Source organism: Leuciscus leuciscus (assembly GCF_965113295.1).
Source record: "Leuciscus leuciscus genome assembly, chromosome: 24".
NCBI classification, from domain to species: domain Eukaryota; kingdom Metazoa; phylum Chordata; class Actinopteri; order Cypriniformes; family Leuciscidae; genus Leuciscus; species Leuciscus leuciscus.
Window position 1 is genome coordinate 19,918,947 of NC_138723.1, and position 21,174 is coordinate 19,940,120.

The following is a 21,174-nucleotide window of genomic DNA, read 5'->3' on the forward strand; positions in this document are numbered from 1 at the left end:
CCCTGCGATAAGATCTTAATATCTCGATAGCACCAGGATTTGTTTCTTGTCAGAGATTTGTTTCTTTTAAAAATTTGTATTAGACAGACAAAGAGAGCCTGTTGATGTGAAGCACACCTGCTCCCTCGAGCATTCACCGTACTACAGTCATTTAGATTTACCGCAGCGTTTCCACATTGTTTCAATAAAGGGCTGAAATAAGTCTGCCAGTCACACTTAGTTCTGTAAGTACACATCTCCGACCTTTAAATGGCACTTCGCTCTAAGCCGCACGGCTCTTTCGCCGGACTCTATATAAACCCGAGAGATTTCGTGATCCCGCGCCGTATCTCCAGTCTCGCATTACTCGCTTGTACGTTTTTTTTTTCTTTTCTAGATTACGATCATACCGAGTCCTTTTCTTATCTAGATCTCAATCTAAAGAGGGCAGCTAGGCCCGCTATCATCCATTCTCATTAAAGAAACATGCAACAATGTTATTTGTGCTTTAATGACTTTCTAGAGTTCACCTTCATGTGTGGAACTCTGTAGTGAACACTAACAGCGAAATATCATGATGATGTCATAGAGAAAAGGTTGATAGATCATTAAGCACGTTGTTTAGATGGAATTTGTGGGAAAATGCATTTACATAAAAAGCACTGAAATGTGATTTCAAGGCCATTAGCGGCAGTCTTTATGTTGGAAAAGTACCGTAATTTAGCTTAAGCATTAGTGCTATACTTTCATGCATTATCAGATTAGCCAACATATTTTCTCTAGGGTTAGGGGATGTGGATATGGAAATGTGCAGAGTTCTGCAGGCACAAATTCTAAGATTCAGTGTGGGTCTGGCTATTAGCAATTTGAATTATTGATAAAGCCCAAAGTCTTAAACAACCAAGAACTGAAACTTAGTATAGGACCAGTTGTTTTTGCTGAAATCCTGAATATTATAGTGAGCTCTATTATTTTGCTTGAAGAGTATGTTATTTTCCCAGAAACTTTAAGTAAACTTTACCTTTCACAGAATCAGTTTATTTATGTTGCAGCTCTAGAGATCTAGAAGATTTTTTTACTCTTATGAATTTTCTTTATTTTTGTATTTGCTAATTGTAACTCTTTATTTGTTTGTATGTTGCAATAGGCCTAATCACTTTCATAATTGTTTTTGTCTTGTTTTCCATTCAAAATGTTTAAACACCCATTAAATAAGAAACATTTAAAATAGTAAGACTTTAATTAAGTTTTATTTTTCTTACCACATTGTTTTCTTGTTTTAAGCATATATTTAAAGTTTTTATGCTTAAAAATGTACAAATGAGGTATGAAAAATAAACTTAATTTAAAATGTATTCTCTGAAAATGAGTTATCTTATAAATGTATCTTACTTTAAAGATAAATGTATGTATTTTTACTAAAAAATAATGAATGCATGAAAGAGGTCTAATTGATCTGGCATGATGTACATTTTGAATATTTTATCTATAAAAACATTGAATTGTTTGATATTCCTTTAGTTCAAACTGTTGTGACTACAGTCGTGCTCAGAATTAATCATACCCCTGGTAAATATGATCAAAAATGGCTGTAAAAAATAAATCTGCATTATTTATCCTTTTGATCTTTCATTCAAAAAATTGGCAAAAATCTAACCTTTCATTGAAGTAAAAGAATTGAAAGTGGGGGGGGAATCACATTATGAAATAAATGTTTTTCTCCAAAACACGTTGGCCACAATTATTCATACCCCTAGAATTTTTTATGAATAACATATCTCTGAAGTATATTCCCATTAATATTTACCTTTTTTAGCACACCAGGGTGACTAGGAACATGAAATTGTCTATGACTTCTTGTTTCACAGGAGGTTAAATATGAGGAAGCACAAAGGCCAAATTCCCTTAATCATCCATCACAATGAGTAAAACAAAAGAATAAAGTTCTGATGTGCAGCAAAAGATTGTTGAGCATCACAAAATAGAAAGTGGCTGTAAGAAAATAACTAAAGAATTGAAAATCCCCATTTTGACCATCAGGGCAATAATAAAGAAGTTATAATCAACTAAAGATGTTACGAATCTGCCAGGAAGAGGACGTGTGTCTATATTGTCTTAATGGACGTTGAGGAGGATGGTTTGAGTGGCCAAAGACTCTTCAATAATCACAGATGGAGAATTGCAGAGATTAGTCGAGTCTTGGGGTCAGAAAACCTCTTAAAAAAAATCAAACAACCCCTACATCCCCACATGTTGTTTTCCAGAAAAATGCTCCTCGCTCCTCCAAGAACAAACTCCAGCATATTCAGTTGTCAGACACCACTGGAACTTCAAACGGCACAGGGTTCTGTGGTCAGATGAAACTAAAAAAAGAGCTTTTTGGCAGCAAGCACGCTAGATGGGTTTGGTGCACACAAGGATAAAAAGTACCCCATGTGTACAATTTAATATACCATTGGATCTTTAATGTTGTGGGCATATTTTTCTGCTGGAGGTCCTGGACTTCTTATTCAGAGACATGGCATTGTGGATTCCATCAAATATCAACAGATAAAAAATCAAAACCTGACGCCTTCTGCTAGAAATCTTATAATGGGCCGTGGTTGGATCTTCCATCAGGACAACGATCCAAAACAAACATCAAAATCAACACAAAAATGTGTTAGGGAGCACAAAATGAAGCTTCTGTCATGACCGTCCCAGTTCCCTGACCTGATGAGTGGAGTGAACTGAAGAGGAGAAGCACCAACATGGATCTGGGAATCTGAAGGATCTGGAGAGATTCTGTATGGAGGAATGGTCTCTGATCTCTGGTCAGGTGTTCTCCAAACTCATCAGGCATTATAGGAGAAGACTCAGAGCAGTTATCTTGGCAAAAGGAGATTGCAAAAAGGTATTTAATAAAAGGGTATGAATAATTGTGGCCAACGTGTTTTGGAGAAAAACATTTATTTCATAATGTGATTTCCCCCCCCACTTTCAATTCTCTTACTTCAATGAAAGGTTAGATTTTTGCCAATTTTTTTAATGAAAGATCAAAAGAATAAACGATGCAGATTTATTTTTTACAGCCATTTTTTATCATATTTACCAGGGGTATGATTAATTCCGAGCACGACTGTATTTGCCTCAGACATCAACCATGTGTCTAAATTTTTTCTCTTTGACCCTGTGTCTCTTTGTTGATACGTAGGTATTTGAACAGTACGTAACATTTACAGGGACAAAAACTAACTTTTTTGTATTTTCTGATAAATACTGAAACGTACAATATGGTCATTTTGACAGCATCTAAAACATGAACATTATTACATATTTACATCTATAGAAGTGTAAGATATTTAAAATTATTCATAACATAAATATGGTGGTGCAATTAAAAATGTACATGTATGTTTCATATTAAAACGTGTGTATCATCAGTTATTTCAATTATTTAGTTATTAGCACACCTATTATTTAAAGAAAAGCATTAATCCCAAAACGGGTCATTTTGATCCCCTTAATAAATCCATGTAGTGCGTTTTTTTTGTTTTTTTTTTGTCAATGCATTCTAGGGTAAATAAAATATTTTAGTTGCATTGCACTAGTTGGCTTTCTTGAATATTTAGTAGTCGGCATTTGTGGAGGATGTGTATAACTGCGTGTTCTGCCTTCCACATGCAAAGAAATGGATCGTTTATGCTTAAAAGAAATTATAAATAGAAGATATTAATGTTATTATCCCCTGATACTGTTTAATAGACATATTACACACTTGAGTTAATTTGCATGGCTGTGCGTGGTCTCTCTTTCATGTGATCCGAGCAAAAGCCTGTGGTGGGAAGGGTTGTTTACTTATTTTTTTTAATCTTCAAAAAGGGATATTTGTCCCATATTTCTCTTTCTGTGTAAAATCCAATTCATACCAAGCAGCGTTTAAGTTGCATTGTGGGTATGGGAAGAGTAAACGTGTTGTTGTTGTTTGTTTTACCTTTGGGTGAGGAACAGGGTCAATAATGTTGCTAATTTATCATTGCTACTGTTTAATCGACTTGAATAAACATTGTTTTTAATGAGCGTCTGTGTCCCAGGAGCTAACACTCCTATTACATCAGCGTGAATTAGGGTTTTGGCTCAGTGAAGAGCACATTGTGTGGAGCACATTGCTTGAGGTTTTTATTGAGCTGTGATTGCATTAATCCTGTTTATAACCATCTATGTAATGAGGCTGCTGTGTGTTTGGGTTCGGCAGCTCATTTCAGGAACCAAATGATCCTCTGAGCGCTAGCCCTAACTGCTAATACAGTTCTACTCTGCTGATCTCGCTCTCTATTTTTCTTTTGCCCTCCCCTCCTCGGTTCTATGCTGACTCCAGTTATTTTCGAGAGTTTTTTGGGGGGGGATGACAGAAACACAGAGTGAAATGAATGCATTTGGAGTGGGGTTATAGATTGATATTACTCTGGTCGGGTCTGGTTTGTTTCTCTCTCCTGAGCAATGGCCTCAGGGGTTTAGATGGATGTGGATCTGTGAACTACTTCGTGGAACCGCAAACTACCTCATGCTAATGCACTCTGCTGTGTTTATATCTTTTCATTCTTACTCAAGCTTGTATTGTCTCTCTCAAATCAAATACAGCACGCTGTTCCATCTCGTCTCCATTCAAGAGCCGAATTTACCAAAACACCCATTTTGCACATGCATTTAAGCTGAAAAGAATAACAACGACCTAATTAAGATATTTCAGCACATTTATTAGGTGATTAAACTGGATTGTGGGCGTTGTTTACACATTGATATGCCACATACAAATATACCGCAAACACATTTGCACTTGCTCGCACAAACAAAAGCATATTTCAGCATTAGTAACAGATGTGGCTTTCACATTTTTAAGTCAAACAAAGAATCAAGGACTGGATGATATTTGATGGCTGGAATCAAAGCAAGCCTGTCAAACCGCATTATCTTTGCTGACAAGAATCTCAGCTGAATAAAGCCAATAAATATCTGCAGGGCATATGTGTGACTCATTCTATCTCTGTTTGTAGATAAGATTTTGCGCTAGTCAAGTCTGTATTTTTTGTGTCAGTTAATAGACCTTTTGTTTCCTAAATTATTTAGCAGCTAAATCTTCTATAACTGAGAATGTGCATGGCACTCACTTGGAAAACGATATGGATATAAATTGTCATAGCAAGGTGTATCGTGCACCAAAAGTGGGTAACGGGGGTATCATCTGACCTCTGATTTAAGCAAATCTGTTGTTTGGTTCACATTCAGAAGAGAAGCTAAGGAAATCAGATGGTGCGGTAATGGTGTTCCTGCCCTGCTGTCTGGAGGGATCAGACAGAGAACCTGTCCCTCGTAAGATGACACATTCAGCTGTGCCTGGATTGATTCAGCACCTTGCCCAACTCTGCTTTCCTCTGGGGTTTTGTGTGTGTGTGTGTGTGCAACAGCTCTGCAGTATTGGTGGCATGCTCTCTGCTTTGCTGCAGTACTTTACACTCATACTGGGCTGAGCTACTTTAGCTAGAGGTCTAGGACATTCTAATAGTTGTAGAATGGGATTTTAAAACAGTGTTATGTAGATTAGAGATTAGATTTACCTGTTATCTAGTATAGTCATACTTTTGAATATCAATATAAAATCTGGTCCAGCTTATAGTTTATTGTAGTAAAACATTTTTTTTATTTTTTTTATAATTATATAGGAAGGACTTTACCAGTCACAGTTTACTTTGTTTTTACTTGCAATTTCAAGATGGTGTTATCTGAAACAATTGATACAACAATAACAAATTTTCATGGTAAAAACAATTTTTTTCTCAGACTCCAGTATTGGTTTTGGATCCCTTTTGACTTTCATTATAGAGGGTATGCATTGACATCACTTTTCCGCCAGAACAGCCCCCCTCAGCTGTTCTGAGTGGCAAAAGAGCTTGCTGCATGACTGGATTTAATATTGGAAACTGCGAAAACGAAAAACAAACGATTATATCAGTTTAAACTAACATTTAGACTTGATAGTGTTCCTTACAACTAACCAAAGATCCAGGGTTGCATGGATATTGACATTCTGTTTCCTGACATTTACAAGTGCCTGATTTCAACACCGGGGAAATACATACTAAAGTAAATTTGCCTGTAAACTCTTTATAAAAATACAATATAGGTAAGTCTAAATCCAGGTGATCACTTATATCAATGTATATATCTATCTATATATATCTATATATATCAAATCGTCCAGCCCTAAACATTTTATAGTTTTTATCAGTAAAAAAAAATTATAAAAAAATCCAATTATGCAGAATAATAAGATGGTAAATATTTAATTGATGAGTTGTCAATACAATATATAACAATACAATATATAGGGTATGATTTTACCCCAAAATACAACATATTTACACAAAATGATAACTATGATAATCCTGATTATTTTATTCTCTTTATTTGTAATTCTGCTAGAGTGTTCCTGTTGTATTTCTCACCCCACTCTCTTTTGTGTATGTGGAGAGTGCGAGGTTCATCTGAAGCTGTGTATAAAGATTGCCAACTCTATCGTCTATGGGTATTCTTTTTACTTTTATTTTTGTCATCTGGGCACTCCTAAAACACTCTGGTCAACGTTTCAAACTGGTGATTCATTTTTGTGCAGTATTCTTCAGTGAGTAAGCTATCTGAGGATGTGACTGTGGAGGCCAAACTGTTTAACTTCTGTGGGCTTAGTTTCTCCATTAATAGAGTTGTTTGGCGCTTGTTCTATTTTTGATGACAACCAGGACGTTGTACCATTTCAGCTCAAGAGGCATTTGATTTTAACTTCTGATAATATCGCAAATCAAACCCTTGGCGCGTACTATTGACTGATGCTCATAATGCCATCAGAGGCCATGAATATACAAAAGCGGTTGCATTATTTAAGAAATGCATAATGAATGTGCTTCAGGAGTGTATTGGTGAAGAAAAAAGCCTGAGATGTCAGTCTTCAAGTACTTCGCGTTGATACAATCCTCCATGGCAGCCGTGAAACCCAGAGCCCCTGATGGAAATAAACGGTCCCATTTTGTCAATCTTCCCTTTGATGGAAGACAGTCCACAATGCACCTGATGCCAAAGCACCACATTTACTTTCTGCTGGACCGGGTATCAAAGCCGATGGTTTGCTTTTCATAAAGCTTTCCCAGTCCTTTGCAGCTCCAATGATGTGGACTTTCCAGTGGGAAACATCAAAATGAGCATCTTGAATGGAGATTAAACTATACCTGTGCTCGCTTGTGGCTTGCTCTATTTAAACGTTTGGGTTTAATTGGCTCATTTTGAAGGTATAGTTGAGTGTTTGAATTTAAAATCAAATACTTTTGAACAATAAAACAATACAATTATACAAGACCCTTTTTGAGCAGACTCCGAGCTGTTCTTCAGTGCAACGAGGTGTGTACCGTGTTGAACGGTAATGAGCTTCTTTCTCCAGAGCGCTCGGTTGACACTCCTCATCAGGTTAAAGGAAGTGCCTCTTTCTTTCTCGTTAACAGCCTTCCCAGGTGTAAGACATTGTCTTTCAGAACATACTTAAGTGAATGCGGTGTGTTATTTTGCTGTCAGAAACTACATTGGGGACGATATTTATTTATTTAAGCCAACCGCATATTACTGCTTGACGTTGAGAACTGCATCACAAGGATCCCTTTCCACTAAATTTTTTTTTTTTTTTCAGTCTGGATTTCGTGAACATGAAAAGGTGGCGTGTGTTTTAGCAGTTTGACTCCAGTGTGTATGTGAACACTTCAAAGCAGCTGCACAGAGACAGAGACTCATATTTGAATCAAATTTCATATCTCTAGTGTCTTCTCTCCCACAATAGGACACAAATGACTATAAATAAATCAGAGCATCGGTATTTCAGGGAAGATGAGGTTTGAATTTGCATAGAAGGGCATCAACATGCTCTACAGTGTGGCATATTGTACCCAAGAAAAGTATAGATGTGACAATACTTAAAAAATTCTGTGATAATGAGACACATGCGATATGATGTGATTTAGCCAAGTAACACTTTGTTGTTCCAGTATTAACACTCCTAACAACCAATCACAGTCATTTGTTTTTGTTGTAGTTGTCTTTTAAGGAATCATGAGTAAAGCTGGACAACCCTTCACTTTTTTTGAGAGCTTTAATAAGATTATAACACAGATCATACAGGGATGCAAACTTGTCACCTTTCGGCGAAATTCGCCGTTAAATACATTATAGGTAATTATTGTGATTCGTCTACATCCGATGATAGTTTGAAAAAAACATTTTGCCAACGAATACAACTTTAGTTGAGCTCTACTATACAAAACTGTCATAACCACAGCGTAATTAAACAGTTTGCTTTTACACACACAAGATCTTCTGTGCAGTTTCATAATGTCACAGGGTTTGAAATTAACAACGGCAATGAAACAACGGCAAATGTGGGTAAAAATGTGGAAGCAAATCACAAGGCAATTTGGCAGGTAATGTTTCACAAATTATGCCTGTTATTAGCGAACATATTGAACTCTCATGAGTCAATGTAAATAATAAATATAGTTGAATTGCGCAGCACTTGCGCATTTCTGGCTTACTTCGACACAACCGCCACTAAGCAACAAATAAAGGTGTGCTGGTATGTTTGCTTTGAAGGGAATAGCGCAGACCCCAAAAAAACATAATAATAATGGGGTAACTAATCCCCACTGGGATTAGTGTAAAAAATTAAATAAAAAAACCTAGCAACTAAGAAGCACATCTGCCAATGTTTTGCAGACCCTGGCCTATCCTGTCTATTTGTCCTTTTTTTGAGACGACAGGTTTGTTTTGTTCAGGTGGTGTTTGATTTTCTTTGAATTTATTTGTCCACCTAAAATAATTTTTTAGTGCATAGAAGGATGCCTGCCATTTTTTTATAATATGAACTTTAAATATAAACTGTGACTTGGATATGGCTAGTAAAAGTTCTGAATGGCCTGTACACTGTACAAAAAATGATTTGTTTTAACATTACTTCAACTCATCAAAATAAATTAGAAATAAGTTAGGCCATTTTTAAGCTTTTAAATTATACAAGATTCAACTATTCTTTCAGTGTGACTGAAAAGTCTAGAAGCCAAATTGGCTTGTAAGTAAAAGCCCTGGTGGCAATGTTTGTGATTTACTTTAACTACAGTACCAGAATTGAATGTGTATTGGTTCCATTTCTCTTTCTCTCTCTTTCTTACGTGTTTGTAACTTTTTTCACCCATGATGAGTTTGTATCCCTAATCAAAACATCATATTTGAATGTTTTCTTGTTTAGATGACAGCCTAGGATCAGACAATGAGGTTCTGGAGATTCCCTTCATCAGCAGAAATAGAGCAGGAGTGTATGAATGCACCGCAGCGAACGACATTGCAGTGGACACACAGACTGTTGAGCTCACAGTCAACTGTAAGTGTCTCATGAATTTATATCAACATATTCTACACATATGCAGCTTACAACATGTGCCCAAAATACTTATTTTTTATTTTTTATTGATTTATTTAAACCTATAAAGGAACAGAAACTTTTAGGATTTTATTAAATAAATATAAAATGATAATATAGTTTGTAATGAAATGTCTTGAAATGCAAACTAAAACATCTGGAGTGGGCGATATACCGGTAGACACGATTAGCCAGTAGAAATATGTCAACTGGTAGAGACTGGTCTATCTCGGTTATGCTCACATGACATTGCTGTGCTGCGTGGTCACAAAAGCTTCTCATTTACAAGTGATTTTAAACCCTTAAAGTGCAATAAGCAGCAAAAGACAACTCATTTCACTATATGCGGGCGCTGTCTGAGAGACAGCTTCATGTGAAAATATCTCACTGCTTTTGACTGAATCACTTTTGTAACTTTAATAAGAAAAAAATATTATATTAAATATTATTTACACAGTGAAGACTATGCAGATCATAACTTGTTTTACGACTTCTGAATGTACTTTATTTATTTATTTAAGTAATTGCCTTATCAGTAAATAATCTTGTTAAACTTGTCAGTAAATAATCTCAAGTTCACTAACTTTCTTGTGGTTTTGTGTGTCTAGTCCCTCCCAGTATTTCAGATGGCAGAGATGTTGGCGTGACCCTGGGTCAGAGAGGTGTCCTGCTTTGTGAGGCAGATGCTGTACCCGAGGCAGATTTTGAGTGGTACAGAGATGACAGGAGGTATGGCATATCACTTCAGGATATTCTGTTTCATCTGTTCCTTTCTTAAGGATAAAACCGTAACCTAGAAGTTTATGGAATCATAGATGGTTACAATAACAAAACTGAATTTCAATCCCACTAAATGTCTTGAACTACTACTGCATGTACTAACATTTAAATTAGTCTTTACATTGTACTTGCATAAAATAAAATAAATACCTGCATGTTTAATTACATCTGAAAATCATTTCTGTAGTCACATCAATAATTATACAAACAATACAATTATTATGTTAACCCTTTTTTCAATATAATAAGTACATTGTACCCAACAATTGTTTGATGTAAGTACATGGTAGTTAAAGGCACCTAATAGAGATTGTGACCCATTTTTTTTTTATTTATTTTTTTTTTACTACAACTGATATGTTCAGTAACAGCTAGTTACTAGAGTTTATTTTATTTCCTGTACACTATGTCTGTCCGATTTATAATATTGACACTAAGAGGTGAAGGACAAATGTATTTCAGTAGCTGTACATGTCTGACTAGATGTGCTGTCATAAATTCACTGTTTTCAACGGAAAATAATTCACATTTGAGTGCCTTTGGCTGGATGTGTCTCAGTTGGTTCTCTCAAACTGTCTTTGATGTCAAGTGAAGAATAAGTTGTCACAATGTTGTATCATAATTAAATGTGCATAAGAGAGCGTGTGCATGTCCCTCTGCGTGCCGCTGCCAGTAATTCAATCCTGCAGTTTTGCCTCCTTTGAATGTATCCAAGCCCGCCGCAATCTGCGTCCGAAAACGTTGATGTTGTCATAAATGTAACCTCAAGCTTCAAAGGAGGCTCTGATGTAGCGTAAACAAGGCTGGGCTGATTCAAGTCTCCCCATTTGCTGACTGTTTCCCAGGATCTTCAATGGCTTTGATGGCATTGAGATCGAGGATGACGGAGCACTTTCAAAGCTGACTTTCTTCAACGTGTCCGAGGCAGACTATGGCAATTACTCCTGCGTCGCTGTCAACAAACTTGGGAGCGCTAACACAAGCATCGTCCTATACGGTAAGTATCGGTAGTTGATGGTTTTAATCAAGTTTTAAAACGGTTTGGAGCCTCTTCACAATTCTTAAATTAGTTTGTACAAAAGGTGGTTCGGAAGATAGTTATGTTTCATTTTTTGCTTAAACTTTCGTTCAAAAAAGCTAAACGAAAGCAAAACTTCAAGCTGGTAATGTTCCTGTAAACACTATGAATTTCCACTTGGTAGTTTCTGACCCATGCAACTAGAGTTGTCAAAAGTCGGTACTGAAATTTTAAACATGTGATGATACCAGCATTTCCCTCCAGCATTTTGAGCGCTCTTGAGCGGATTCTTAAACACCTCTGATTGGCCATTGTGTTGACGCGCTCAACATATATATTGTTGATCATTGTAGCCAATAACAGACATTTATGGTCACAGACTTATACAATGGCCAATCAGAGACATATATGTTGAGCGTGTGAACGCAATGGCCAATCAGAGGTGTTTAAGAATCCGTTCAACAGCGCTCAAAATGCTAGAGGGAATTGCTGGTATCGTCACATTTTAAAATTTCAGTACCAACTTGGTACTGAAATCTGTATTGTTTTGACAACTCTATGTGCGACTATTAATCTTTGAGATTTCCATCACAGGATTCTCCTTCATTTGCTTTTTATACATGTTTTTATGTTTGTTTTTGTTGATGTAGAAATAATTGAACCCACTAGTTCAACGCTATTGCAAGGTTAGTAGTGTGCATGGGAATGTGGCATCCTAATCACCTCCTAAAGCATGTTACAGTGCGTTTAATACGCAAAGAAGATGCAAACATGGTTATTTTCACATCAACCGCAATGTGACGAAGCCAAGTTGTTGATATGGCACTCAAGTTTATCGGCGAGGTTGACGCACAAATTTTCCCTGATTTGAACAGGGTAATATAATTGTCATGCCTCGTCTGACAGAATGTGATTGTCAGATTTTAAATTGGCCACTAGCTATTCCTATTAAGGGGTTATTAGCTTAAAATCCCATTTTGTAATGTCAATAATATATTCAGCGCATTGAGTGACAGTCTCAATTGCTGCTCTGGGATTGGCGGGGTACTGACATGCCTCATTCTGCTTTCAGTCACTGTGGGTTGATGAACGAGTCTCTGTTTTCTCTAGCCTAAACATATTTCTCTTTCTCTTCTTTCACTTTCTTTCCTGTCTAACCTTCCTCCACCATGGCATGGCTTCATTATGTCAATGCATGCTCTCATCCGCCGTTTGTAAGTACATGTTTGCATCATATGATGTCTTTTGATGTTTGTGGAATTGTGAGTGCTTCATTATTACTCAGTTGATGAGAAATGTACTTAAAGGAAAATTGTCATCATTTACTTGCACTCATACTTTGTTCCACAGAACAGGAAAAGAAAATGAAATGCCGTTTTCTAGCCCATGCAATTACAATGGGCAGGGACTAGAGCTTTCAAGCTTCAAACAGGATGCAAAACACCATTAAAATATCATAAAAGTGCTGTAGTCCAAGACTTCTGAAGTCAAACCATAGTTTGAGAGCATTAGTAATGCCCAAATCATGAAAGAATCATTCTTTTGAGTTTGATTTTCAGTTGATTCGATCCACAAAATCAGCCTGAATGATTCATTTGAATTGGACTGATTCGGTCCTCAAGATGAACTCTCTGACACAATGGTCTAGTTGTGGCGGTTAACAGCTCACTGGAGGTGAAGATTATCTGTTCAGTTTCAGTCTGTTTCTCACACAGATCTATTGTTTGATTTCAGAACACTTTCAGAATTATAATTTTATGGTACTTTTGCATTCTTTTTGAAACCTGAAAGCTTCAGTCCCTGTTCATCACTGTATAGTAGCATGGAAAAGAACGACCAGTGTATTATTCCATAGAAGAAAGAAAGTCAAATAGGTTTGGAATGACATAAGGGTGAAATGATAACAGAATCTTAATTTTTTTTGGTGAACTATTCCTATAAATGTACATTTGCCCCTTACAAAAAGTGTTATGGTCTTACCTGGACATAATAACATAAATCATACAGTACCATAGTATATAACAACTCAATGTACCATGGTACTGCCACAGTAGGAGAAACCGGGGTCAAGTTTTTTTTTTTTTTTTTTTTACTACACATTTTTTTCTGACTTTCGGTGTAAAAACTATGAATGTGTCAACAGTAATACTACCATTAATACACTTAAGTTGAGAATAATCATATTGATTTTCAGACGAGAAGTCATGTTAAAATTGCAGTTATAACAACACACGTTGAGATTAACCAATAAATCTAAATGTGCCATTGATTTAATACTTAATATAGTTTTAGAATAGTTTGCATATTGTATGTTGGATAATATGATTAAAGCAACAGTCAAAGTGAGAGCTACATTATTTGAGAATTTTTTTTTTTTTTTACTAAAATATACTTCTTATTTGCCAATTCAAGAACAACCTTCAGCCAGACAGAAATAATGTTCATTGCATATTTTAAAGATTAAAAGATTTTAAACCTTTTAATTCAGTCAGATGAAAATGAGCAAAACATTATCATGTATATACTTATAGTCTGTCAATAAAATAATCATTAAAAAAATACACTCCTTTAAAACCTCAACATATTTGTATTTTTCTGTCAAACTATTGCTCATTTCTGTGGCATCGAGAGTCTTTACTGAATATATACTGAATAAATATCACTCTAAATTGTTTGTGATTTGAAGACATCTAGTGTGTTATATTTGCCTCTGGTCTTTCCTACTTTTTTGTAAGGGGTCATTCCTCGCCTGCATATGTTGTTGATGGTTGTTACTGATTTGTCCTTGTATTGTCCTTTAATCTTTCTTCTCTGCCAAGAATAGAAATCTTGTCCTGGCCAACTTTTCTCCACTGTCTGACCTAAAAAAAAAGCGTGGGATTGGTAACCATGTCCTCTCCGGAGAGTCATTAATTGCATTGAATTTGATTGTGAGAACCTCACATTAGTATAATTACACTTGTGCAGGATTTACTCTAAGCTGTGGCTGCAGAATAATTGGATAGCTGTCCCTAAAGAAAGTACTGTACTCCCCTAAATCCAGGGGAAATTAGACTTCAGTCTAAACGGCCCATCAAAGAGAAGGATTTAATAGACAGCCAAACTAATGCCATGACACAACGATTGTTTTGTTGGGACTGAATATTAGTGCTCTCTGATCTTTCACACCAAACGTGAAACAAAAAAGGGAAAGAAATCAAATATTTACAGCGCTCCTAGAGGGACATGGTGAAAAATGATAGCTTTTGCAGCATTGACATACCTGTAGCATTAACAGCTTTTGCGTTCCCCCGAGAAACTTTGCGTTCACTCGCAAAACTTTTGAGGTCTTTGCGAGTGAACACAAAAGCATTGAAATATAACTTTTCCTCTCATCTCATATTTTTTCCCATTACCATGTCCTTTTAAGGGCTCTGTAAATATATGTTTCCACCAAGAGTGTAAATTTAACCAAGTAAACTACATGTGTATATTTATATACTTGGGGTTGCATGTTTAATTGACTTGTTGGCCAGAACTAGTCAGTTGTGTTGTCCTTTATGTAAATGACTCGCCACATGCAATCAGCAGTAAACAAGTCCAAATCTATCCTGGCTAACACCATATCTAGACCGTAGAAACAAAATAGATTTATTTTTATTTTAACAAGTTGTCTACACTGTGTTATGTGCAATGTCTTTGCTTTGTAGACATTCAATAACAAGAATATCTCCCATGGCGCTGAGATTATATGTGGCATATCTCCACTGTCAGAGTCAAGCACCTCACTCAGCTTCTGGAAAGTGTTCAGCGCAGTGTGTGTAGGATTATCATGGTAGACAATACTTGAAACATTATTTTATGTGCATAATTTGCACATGATGTTAACAGTCTGTGACTGCCAATTTTGTTTCAGTGGTCTTGGTTCCGGAAGTGTTCATCCCAGTCATTCTCTTGACTGACTACTGGGAATGCTCTGACTATAGGTTGAATTAATCACATTTCTTTGCATGAAACATTGACATCTGCAAAAACCCGAGCCCTTCACCTAAAAGTCAGTCTTTCATAGACAACCTAGGAGGTCTGGGAAGCTCTTTTAAGTTTCATTACAAGATGTTCACACATTGGCAGTAAAAAAGTGATTAATACATGAACATTCTTACATATATGTCAATAGTTTTAAGTATAAAATGTGAAGTATAAAATAATTTTTTGAGTGTAGTCATTAAGTCATTCGCAAAGCTTCATGGAAGTGGGTGGTTATTAATGAGATATTTTGCCATGGATCTCATTTCCATGGTAACCATACTTTCTTATGGTTAGATCCAAGGAGGATTGAGAGTAATATATTACTTCATTGGGAAATTGACTATCAAGCATGATTTTATTAATATTATTTTTATGTTTTTAAATTAAGCTGAATCACACTGACATGTTGCCTTCACTGATACATATTGCATCACTTAACCATGGAGTGATTTGTACAGTAGGTCTGGCTTGAAAGGTTTAAATGAAAAAAAAGAAATGGAAAAAAAAATCCCTATGGAGAAAATGAATGGGATTTTTTTACCTGTGGAACTTGACTGTTGCGCACTATTGAACAAATGCAGCTGAAGTCTGAGTAGTTGACTAGTCGGTGCAACCCCTAAATATAAATATACGCACATACAGTACATTTCAACATTGAACATGTCTAAAGATGGAAACTGGAGGTCAGAAAGAGTATGTATTGCACGTTAGTTGTTGTTACCATAGACTAAAACTCTACCTGATGACAAGGTAACAAACCAAAGACTAGAACTAGCCACACGTCTCCTGCTAAACCGTTATACAGAGCTGAATCTGTGCTGTTTTTGTTTTTTTTAGGAATTCGTTGATGAATAGAAAAAAAATAAAAAAAATAATATATATATAAAACAATGTAAAAGTCTTTTGATCAATTTAATACATACTTGCAGAATCAAAGTATTAATTTAACCCCCCCCACAAAAAATCTAACTGACCACAGACTTTTGAATGATTATTAACAATAATAATAATATATTTATTTTAAAACTGTATGTTTTGCTTAATTTTGTTCATGCAAAAATATATTAAAAAATATATATTTTGATTGTATGATGAAATATGATCCAGACAAGTTCTTGACAGGTTTCATGAAATTCACCCATATAACTTTACATTTTTACTGATCAGTCTATTGGCATGATTACAGTCATGATCACAAACATACACCTTGCAGAATCTGCAAAATGTTAATTATTTTAACAAAATAAGATCATACCAAATGCATGTTATTTTTTTATTTAGTACTGTCCTGAATAAGATATTTTACATGAAGTGTCAAAAAAAAAAAAAAAAGCTGAATTCATAAAAATGACCCTGTTCAAAAGTTTACACACCCTTGATTCCTAATACTCTGTGTTGTTACCTGGATGATCCACAACTGTTTTTTGGTTTTGTGTTTGTTTTCAGTTAAACTGCCCAATGTTCTTCAGAACAAATTCTTCAGTTTTCCAGCATCTTTTGCGTATTTGAACCCTTTCTAGCTGGACTTTTTTGAAGAACATTGGACAGTTTAACTGCTCAGGACAAACAAGGGACTCATGAACAACTATCACAGACACAGTACACAAACACAGTATTACAGTTTTTCTCGATTGCTTAAACACATTTCTTGAAACTATGCCTCGTATTCTCAAAACAGTAAACACAAATCCGTAACATTTCACCCAATTCCCCAAACATCCTATTTTCAGGTCAAAATGAAGCTCTACACTCCAAACCATTCACTCTTGCTGAAAACCCAAACTTTGCCCTCAGACATCACACACAAGCCCTCACAAACACACACACTACAACATAGTCTTACACACTGCTGCAATAAATTCAAAACAACATTTCCAAAACTGGTAAGTTATGTTGCTTGTGGTTCCCCCCCTCACAAACCTATTCACATGATAGACACAAAAGACACAACCAATGGATACATTGGCACATTTTTTTTATTCCTTAATGTACTGTACAGTACAATACACCAAACAAACCAACAACAACAAAAATACTCTGCCCCAGCATCCCGTCTTTGGTCTGGGACCGGCCAGAGAATCTCGTCCACATCACAGGCTATATTGGCCCTAGCCAGGCAGCGGGGGTAAAATCCACTCGCATGCCTGTTCCCCGCTGGCACGCATCAACTGAAATATTTGGCAGGCTTCTTCCATTTCATCGTCTCTGTGTTCTAGAAAAATAGAAGTACTGATACTGTAACTGTAACACATCCTTTTAACAGAATGGAAGCATTCAGAAAACTCTATCTGTATGTGAGGCAATTTGATGCATTTCTTTTTATTACAGTAGTAATTTTGACTCTTAGTGTTTCCACTTGGGTAATTAGAATAGAATAGAATAGAATTTTATTGTCATTATACACGTATTGTACAACGAAATTGGATGCAATCTAATTGTGTGCTAACTGAGCTGAAGCTGTGCTGACTTGAGTGAACAATATTGAATGCTAGTTCTTTCTAAATGACAATATGGTATAGGCAATGAGAAATGAAGGGATTTGTGTGTAGAGTTTTGCAGTGACAGTTCAACAACTCTGACTTATGTGTCAAAACAGGGGAATAGTGTTTATAGTTTAGGGAAATGGGTGTGCTTTTTGATAAATGGCGTTATGGTTTTGAAATTTTAGTTCAAAAGCCTGGTTATAGTGTTTAAGCAATCAAGAAAAACTTTAAGAATCAAGGGTGTGTAAACTTTTGAATGGGGTCATTTTTGTCCCCTACATTTGTCTTGTGGACAATATGTAAACATATTTTATGTAAAATATATTCAGGACAGTACTACATAAAATAAAAACATGCATTTTGTATGATCCCTCTTATTTTGTCAAAATAATTAACATTTTGCAGATTCTGCTAAATGTGTCTGTATGTAAACCTTTGATGTTAATATTTTATCATCTCAGAATACGAGTGCAAAAGGTTTCATCAGACCAGCGCAGTAAATTCATTCTTTCCCATTCCCTATTTTTACTATGACAATCACACAGTTGTCCATGCACCTTGTTTTACTCATCTGCCCTTAGTAATCTGGTTAAACTGCACCTTCAGTGATTAGCTTGTTTATAAGCAAGCGCATTTCCGGCTGACCTCAGTGGTTGACTGGTCAAGGATGTGCCGTACAGTAGGGTAATAATGCTGTGAGCGCAGGGAGACAAGGTGTGCTGGTTTGAAATGAGGAGAACAGATGCTCCTACTATACAAATGTAACCACTAAAGACCCTCGCTTTGATGTTAATCTGCCAATCTGGAGCGCTTTCGTCCCAGTTAGATGACCCGGCACCACAGCAGAACCATGCCAGAATACTCTAGTTAGACTTGATGAATATTTTTTAGGCAAAAACATCTCATTTGGACTAAAATATTTGCCTATTAGCACCAATGGAAATTATTTACTTGATCGCTCATATTGTATGTTCTGTATTCTTATAAAGTGTTTTGTTATATAATCTTTCTTTTAGTGGAGACGGCTTCTGTTTTAGAACTGACTTCATCCGATTTAGGGCACACAGCCTTTGAAAACAATGATTTGTTGGAAGGTTTGTGATACACAAGCTACTAAATACAGTACTGAACTACTAATCACTACAAACTCATCAACAAAGAGGAGTTGCTATAATATACTAACATAGATTTTTAACAAGAATCGCTTGACTAAAAAAATAGTGGTTTAGTGCAGTAAACCTAGGAAATGCTGACAGCTGACACCTTCGAAAATAAGAGATAATATTGAGGAAGTAAGATAGAATCAGAAGTGCAGATGCGTAGGTGAGAGTTCAGCGACGTTACAGACAGTCTCAAGAATAAAAGCGAGGCAGTTTACAGCACAGTTGGAGACCTGAGCTGTTTTTCCTGACACATGTGACTCTCTTCAATGCTTTAGGACCCGGAGCAGTTCAGGATGGAAACAGCGGCACGTCAACGGTCTTCACACCCACCTGTCTACTTCTCATCGTACTTCTACATCTCTTGCTCAAGTTTTGATGCCGAAGATGTTTTCAGTGGAGGAAAATCACTGTTTGTGTGACATCACTCTCATCCTGGAGTCACAAATCGTGCATGGGTTACCAAAAATGCCTGGAAATGTGCATGGGGTGCCCAAGTACTTCCTTTTAATGAAGTAATCATGCATTTATTTTGTTTATAATAGAGTTTAATAATGTAACTTCTCTTACATTGCTAATCATCACACTGTTTTGCCCCAGCGAATACAGTTTTGTATTCCGTAAAAGCAAATGACAGAGAGGCATGTCTAATTTTAAATATTAAATTTAATTTATTTTTGTGACTGTCATTTTAATTTAACTCTGTAACTCCTTAAGAATTCATATAGAATACAGTGTGATAGGGGAATAATTCAAGTCAAAGGCATGCGATAAGGAAGGGCATATGTCTCTCTTTTATTTTGAATTGTCACTATATTTTTTACTATACAGCAAAATCAAAATAAGCAGCAAAAAAGACACAAACACTCGTTTTGCTCTGTAATAATCCCATCATGTTTCGTTTTGAGTACTTCTAATCTGCATTTTAGCATTTAACACTCACAACCGAAAACAATGCGATATATATCAGTATGTTTTATTTTGACAACCAGAATGGCACAGTTGGACTATGCAGAACCAAAAGCTCTATAAAATGTTTTGTTTACACCACAAAGGAATAAATCAGATGTTGGAGTCATGTTAGTATATATGGGATGACAATGTATGAATCAAAGTTGAAAAATGTTACATTTGGAGTTATGTGTAACTCCAAGTTATTGGATCCAATATGAGAGCCCAAAGAGCAATCTGCTAATACCTGTCGATTTCTAGGTGTAATGTTGTTTTTCCAGACAAACTTGACATCAAATGTTATTTTTATTACAATGGCAGTTTTTCAAATGGCTTTTTGTTGAATTTTGTCCAGATTTTGAGTTATACAAACCAAACCGGGCGCTTAAATGCTCTTTATTTAAACACGTCTCGTAATCGTTCCTGCTAACTTCTCTGTGTGTATATGCATATATCTAACTTGTACAAAGGGAAAATATGCACACTTGTTTTTACTAAAATTGTGAACCTGTTTAATACAATGCAACGTTTTCTATTTTTTGTTATTCCCTTTTCCAGAAGCTGTGTAATTTATTTCTCAAAGGGTATTATAGTAGATACAAGCTCATTGTGAAATCTGATGTCTAAATATTGTGCTTTTGGAAAAAGCAGATGAGACTCATTTGTCTGTCATCATTTCATCATGAGCAGATGTCCCGTTACCATCCATATTCTGGAGGGGGAAAAAAAGAAAAAAAAAGTGACATTTGATTTGAATAGTTTCTGAAACTTACCATCGCAGTATTAAGGTGTTGGTTGACCTCAAATCCATATTAAGATTTTCTTCTCTTTTGTTGGAATGTTTGATAGGATTTATGCCTAATGTTTCCATTTTATCTCCAATGTGGTTAAAGGAATAGTTCAGCCAAAGATGAAAATTGTCATCATTAATTCACCCTCAAAAAAAAAAAAAATTGACCATGGAGTTCTGAGATTGACCAATCATAAGTAACTATTCCTTATTTAGCCACTAACAACTTAAATGTTGTTCTGCAAACTACACTATCATTTGTCCTCGGATGACTTGAAATGTGGTGCTCAATTCGTACGCACCATTTTTATGATTTTTTTTCTTTTCATGTTTGGAGCTCAAAAGCATCTGTCTTCATTCACTTCTGTTGTAGTCTAGACATTATTTTGCGATTTCTGGAAATGATGCAGGTTTGGAATGAGTAAAGGATGACAGTTTACATTTTTGGATGAATTATCCCTTTAAATATCATATTTTTAAAACCACATATCAGATACAAATCAGTGGATTTTAAGCACAAG

General features: G+C 35.8%; 1 protein-coding gene across 7 annotated transcripts in view; it reads left to right on the forward strand.

The window, feature by feature from the left end:
• ntm (neurotrimin) overlaps window positions 1–20,967 on the forward strand; it is a 352,115-nt gene extending 331,148 nt beyond the window's left edge. For 2 of the 7 annotated variants that reach the window (XM_082158282.1, XM_082158281.1), the window contains 6 exons: window positions 9,293–9,424; window positions 10,072–10,192; window positions 11,089–11,240; window positions 11,912–11,947; window positions 18,769–18,846; window positions 19,191–20,967. In XM_082158282.1, coding sequence (XP_082014408.1) covers window positions 9,293–9,424; window positions 10,072–10,192; window positions 11,089–11,240; window positions 11,912–11,947; window positions 18,769–18,846; window positions 19,191–19,291 — 620 coding nt within the window. In that variant the 3' untranslated portion in view covers window positions 19,292–20,967. The remainder of the gene's footprint in view (window positions 1–9,292; window positions 9,425–10,071; window positions 10,193–11,088; window positions 11,241–11,911; window positions 11,948–18,768; window positions 18,847–19,190) is intronic. The other 5 variants (XM_082158283.1, XM_082158285.1, XM_082158284.1 and 2 more) reach the window with 5 other exon arrangements.
• Window positions 20,968–21,174: the final 207 nt, after the last annotated feature.